At 34.1% G+C, this 6,404-nt stretch overlaps 1 protein-coding gene across 1 annotated transcript; it reads left to right on the top strand.

The window, feature by feature from the left end:
- The first annotated feature begins 6 nt into the window (after positions 1-6).
- On the top strand, positions 7-6,404 carry LOC140160909 (protein rolling stone-like). The gene is made up of 3 exons (XM_072184244.1): positions 7-104; positions 3,156-3,399; positions 4,663-6,404. Exons 2-3 carry the CDS (start codon positions 3,234-3,236, stop codon positions 5,235-5,237), a joined length of 741 nt encoding a protein of 246 aa, XP_072040345.1. The 5' UTR covers positions 7-104; positions 3,156-3,233; the 3' UTR covers positions 5,238-6,404.

The raw sequence follows: 6,404 nt of genomic DNA, 5'->3' as shown, positions 1-6,404 counted from the left end.
CGAGTAGCTGGGCGACGAAATTGGGAAGAATTTTGAGGAGGGAATTGAGCCCAAAGTGGATTGGTTTTAACGGAGTCCATCCCAAGCGATTCGCTACACCACAGGTAAGTCATACAGACACCTACAAATTACTATAGTATGTCTTTGTTCTGTTATTGGCATCAATTTCTTTATACTTCTGGTTCAAATTGATAATTGAAGTATTACATAAACAAACATTATGTTTTTCTTCAAAATCAACGATTTATTTTGTAAAATTAGATCCTTTGAAAACTATATCGGACCGTCCAGAGGATGATTTAAGGAAGCCCCATCATGCACTGTAAAAGTAAAAGAGTTTCAACTGCCACTTTACTTTTCAAATTCCATTGAACTCTGTGCAAAAGATGTTGTTTTAGAATTGCCCGTGTGTCATTATTACTTGGTCGGTTTCAGATCTAAAGTGATATATGCATGAAGGATAATTCACACCTTCTGTAGATAACATAAAATGTGAAATCGACCAACTTTTTGAAGGTGTTTTTATTGTAAATATATCTGTACCAAATTCAAATTTAACCATGCACGTGTGTATGCAGTGGGCGGGCAGTGGTGTCATGTTCACTCACACAGCTGTGCTAACCGCAAGACTTGCTGGGAAGTGCTTAAATCATCCTCGGGTCCCTTCCGAAGGAATATTTGTTTGACTTACTTGACTTATATATATATTAGAGACGATCCTGTTAATACCGACAGGTTTACTGTTCACGTCTCTTCCGAAGGACGGATAACTTCGCCTTATATCTTCAAATCTTTGGGCTACATCCTGGGGTTGGGTGCACTTCAATATGAAATGGATATAGGTGTATGGCTGACACTTGAACAGTAAGGGGCATTCGGTGAAAACAAAATGTAAAAAATAGGGGGTCATTGGGTGAGAGCATGATTTTTGGCATTCGGTGAGGCCATTTTGTGGATACATAGTCCCGTGCAACAGTTTTGGACAAAGGTGCCAGCCGGGTTAGAATTAATGGTTAGAGTCTCCCCTATCTGTTTAACCCGGGTGGTATGAAAAGTGACGTGAACTGAGATATTTTGGTTCAAAATGTGTTTTTTGTGACTTCTTTTTCCAATGTTTACCCACAACTGTCAAATATTAAAGTAGCCAGAACTTCAAAAGAAAATTGACTGCAACCTTAATTTTTGCTCTGAATAATAATAGAGGGCATATGAATATTTTATATCTGTGTACAAATATACCGCATTCCATCATACTATGTTGAGGCGAAATTTGGTTAAAACATGCTGTTTTCATGAGTTTTAATTTTTTTAACCAAAAATGCCCATTTTTACGTTTTTTGTTTTTTTAAAGTGAAAATTTATTTATTTGACAAGAAATGTATATCAACGTATTGAGCTGGATATTTGAATTGAAAAAGCTCACAGTAACATATTTCTGTGACCCATAGTTTTTGACCTGACCTTCAGAAAACATTTGACCAGGATGGCATTTCAGGCTCAAAAGTGACGTGGGCTGAGATATTTGGGTTGAAATATGCAGTTTTTGTGATTTTTACAATTTTTCCTCAAAAATGTGAATAATAAAATAGTTATAACTTTAAAACTAAATTAAGTATGGACTTCATATTTGCTGTGGAGAATACATGTTACATTGATTTTCAATATTTGTTAATGACAAAAATGCATCTTTATATTATCTTGATTAAATATTTGAGGAGAAATGCATCTTTATAATTATGATCTTGATATATTTGAGAAGAAATGCATTTTTATTGATTTTTTTTTCAATTTTAATAAAAAAAAAGTTAATTCTACATTAAAAAAAAATTACACAGTAAATCATGGAAAAAATTAAAATTTAAGAGATTTGAATTAAAAATATACCAATGTATTTTAATATATGATTATGAATGTGTACATGTACATCGGAAAAGGTCAATGGCAACTTTACGATATGCAAGGCGTTCATGACCGAAATAACTAGGGTGGTTCCTTACTACGTTTTGAGCAACAATAACAATAATATGTTTAGACTATTGTTAACCTATGTGTTTGGAATAAAGCGCTATGGTAACAAAGAAGGATATGACCCAACTATGACACAAAACAATGCATAGAAAATTCCCGAATCTAATCGGCTGGAAAATAATATCATAACATAATTTCAATATAGAGTGATATTCGCCGACGACATGACAGGACTTTTTTTTTATTTATCAATTTAGTATAGGTCTGAAGAAGTTTTTGTTTTTGAATTTTCAATTAACAGTGTTTCGGTTTATGTGCTAACTTGTTATTCTAATTTTGCCATTATAGCTTAATGATAATTGATATGAACTTCAGTTATTTTATTTATTTCGAATATGAATGTTTGTTATTATGTTTATTATTCATATAATGCATGATGCTTAGACTACTTATTATTATTTGGATTCATTTGTTTTTGAATAGAAACGAAGACAGACATACAAACATACTGACAGACACACGCACATATAATTGTTACACCTATGGTACACTAATTAACTCACCCCGCTGACTCAAGCCTTCATTCGATCAAGCACACATGACATGCGAACTCACCCCACACTCCACCTCACCCATACACAATCACCCCCCCCCCCCACCACACCCATATCGTCACATACAACAAGCAATATTTCTCATGAACTATATGTTATAGAGGCGCTAGGCGTTAGACACTGTGTGTCGTAAGATTACATTGTCAAGGCGGGTGGGGATGTGAAGTGTATTAGCAAGTTAAATATCTAAACGCTTTTTTAGATCTTAAACATCTAAACACATAATCATGAAATGTTTTTAGGATCTAAATATTAAAGTGTTTATAAAATGCTAGACATTTTCTAAACACCAATCTGGCCTCGATTTCTAAACACTGATTTTGCAGTGTTTTTTCCAATTGATTAATTAACAGGCCCAAAGGAAGACTATACAATAGTTGCAGGTGTGGTATTTATCTGCAGAAAAAACGCTTCGCGAGTTGAGCATTTTCAAGATGAACATTTAATGTATGTTCTCACTAAGTTTGTTGAGTGTCATTTATCACAGCCGTAAAATGTCTACTTCCCATTTTGTTCACATGTGGAAGAATGCAATGATACTATCATAATTTTTTCATTTTGTTATTTCCATAGTTCCCCATACCGTTCCAGCCCATCTTATGGATTATACTTCGCTTCATCGCAGCCTTATACCTTGATATATGGCTAATAATGTTATTTACCAAATGGGGGACAACACCATACTACCCTAAAGCATCCGATTCCAGGTGGAAGATGTTCTTATTCGCGTCAAACTGGGCGTATATTACAGTGTGTTTATATTTCACTTTTGCTGCTATTTCTACCTTTACCTACCACATGAGAACATCCTATAAAGGTATATATATAATGCAGGCTGTTACATCTTTTTATAAAATTAATACAGGGTGTATCAAAATGATTGGCACCCACAATGCTTGTTGAAAAGTCGGCCTTTTCCAAACACAACTATGGATATTCTTGATATGTCCAGAATGTATATTTTATGACTTGTTTTACAAATATCTACAAATTGTTTAGATCTTATGTTGAATTTGTGTCAGGCTCATCCATTATCAATGGAAACTAATGGGTAGGCCTACCAATCATTTTGATATAACTTGTATGTTCATGGACGTATTTATAGAATACGGTAAGTGAGATAATTTTCAGTTTTATTATAATATTGACATTACTTGACAATGCATGTTCAACGACTTTTTGAAGTTCAAGATATTGTTGCCACGTTCAACATTAATATTGTGTTGGTGTTTTACAGCCGGAGAGCAGAAAGAGTACTTTGTTTTCTTTCACCTGCAGAAAAATTGTTTTTAAAATAACTTCTTAAAAGAAGTTATTTGTACAATGCCAAAATCTTCGAAAATAAACATGCATGATTTTGTAGGGAACTGGTCATAATGATAAATATTGACTAATGATAGCTTGAATTTGTTTAATTTTATAATTATTCTCTTCTATTATTTTCTCCCCTGTTGTAATGACCATATGGTCTAGATATCCTGCCACATGTTTGTCTGCAAAAGGAAGAAATATGTGCTCGCTCACTAAATCTAAATTAAATACAATAACGTCACGCTATCAGCTAATATCACATGCTGAGTACGACGCAAAATTTTGCATGTGTAAATGTTGGGAAACTAATTGCGGCAGCAGTGTACGCTTTCCATGCCCAGTATCGACAATATTGTTATATAAACAATCTAAAAGACAACGCCCTCAAAAATAAAAATCAATAATACCTTTTTCTTTTTTTTTTTTTTTTTTTTTTTCTTTTTTTCTTTTCTTTTCTTTTCTTTCTTTTCTTTTCTTTTCTTTTCTTTTCTTTTCTTTTCTTTTCTTTTCTTTTCTTTTCTTTTCTTTTCTTTTCTTTTCTTTTCTTTTCTTTTCTTTTCTTTTCTTTTCTTTTCTTTTCTTTTCTTTTCTTTTCTTTTCTTTTCTTTTCTTTTTTTCTTTTCTTTTCTTTTCTTTTCTTTTCTTTTCTTTTCTTTTCTTTTCTTTTCTTTTCTTTTCTTTTCTTTTCTTTTCTTTTCTTTTCTTTTCTTTTCTTTTCTTTTCTTTTCTTTTCTTTTCATCTTCCTTATTATCATCATTATTATTACAGATACATCTTTTAAGGCAAACAAAGAAGAGCTTGAAATCAACAACTTAATCGAAGCAGGTGGAACGGACCCTAACAAAGAATACATCTTGCCCGTTTACGTCAAGTTTACTTGGTATCTGAAGAGTTCTATATACCCCGCAATCATCCTGACGTCTTTCTTACGGTGGGGCGCGGATACGGGGGAACCATACCAATATAGCACCAATGCTGTGGATGTACACGTCCATGGAGTCGGACTAGCTTTTGTCATCGTCGATTTCATCCTGATATCGTCTCCGTATCGCCTTCAACATGTGATATACCCCATGACAGCGGCATTGGGTTACTATATGTTTACTTTGATATACTTTTTTGCTGGGGGTACAAACGGACATCACGCCAACAGAGAAATAGATGGGGATACGTATCTATATAGAGAAAAACTAGACTGGGGGAGGTTTCCACGGACCACGGTGTTTATTGCTTTCATGATGTTGTTTGTTGCCATACCACTTACGCATCTGTTCATCTATTTATTATTTAAATTAAAACAACTCATGATAGAGTGGTATTACTTTAACAAACATAAGCGCTAAAAAGTAACTTTAATTGAAGACCTAATTAAAAAAACTATATTTGCGTATGACGTCCTGTCAACCAAACCAAAAATGCTGCAGTATGCAGGTCGGCAACCAATCACGCCGAGCCTTTGTCCTGACGTCAGACATAAACTAGTCTTTTTAATTCAGTCTTCAATTAGGATTGGCCACGAGGGGTATGTGTGATTGGGGAATCCCCCTCCCCTAACTTGGACTTTACCACAGATCAGAACAAAATCATTGACAATTCTACTATTTTGGACAAAAAATACAAGTCACAAATGGTTGGTTGGTACGTTTGTGTGCATGACATCCAAAAGAGAGTAGATCTCATTCATAGGTTACGGTATGCTTACACTTATAGATTTGGTTTATATTTCTATTTTAAAAAGTTAAACGCGTCCTGGGTGATTTGAAAATGTAATCGCAGTGATAATTAGAAGTACTCAAGAGATGTAGATCAGAAACCCTGGGGGCACTCAACTTTTGACGGGTATGTGCCTATCGATTTCGGGAGGAAAATAGTTAAAGGGGGTCATTGGGAATAGCAAAATAAAAAAGGGGTTCATTGGGTATAAAATTTGAAAAAGGGGGGTCATTTAGTATAAAATTGGAAAAAGGGGTCATCGGATAAAAATATCGACGATGATAAAATTCTAGAAAAAGGGGTAATTGAGTAGCCGAATCTAAAAAAGGGGAGCCCTCGGGTATGACTTAAAACAAGCGGAGTCGTACGTCGGGTATATTCGACTCACAAATGGGTGCCAAATGACAGACATACACTGTCACTTCTAAAGTTGAATGCTCCGATCAGAAACTTGACTTTCTTTGTTTGAAAGTTTCGGTATTTTGGTGCCAGTTTCCATTATGCCCATGTTTGAAAACAAGAATGTTTGTAAGATTCATAAAACTATTTACGAACTTGGTTGAATTTAAAAATGCCCTTGATCTATAAGTTTTTGTCCAGGGTTTTTGTATAATAATTTGAGCTCAACATTATCCCGCTTTCTAAATTTATTTGCTATCAGAATCATGTTGTAATATCTACTACTAATATTATTGTCTATTCATATTATCATGTACTAAGTATTCCGGGGAGACCAGTACATTTGTATTGGTGGAAAGTCCTGTAATAAATAACAATGAATGGAATGGATGAACGAA

Source organism: Amphiura filiformis, chromosome 9 (genome assembly GCF_039555335.1).
Source record: "Amphiura filiformis chromosome 9, Afil_fr2py, whole genome shotgun sequence".
NCBI lineage: Eukaryota > Metazoa > Echinodermata > Ophiuroidea > Amphilepidida > Amphiuridae > Amphiura > Amphiura filiformis.
This window is presented reverse-complemented; position numbering and strand designations above follow the sequence as displayed.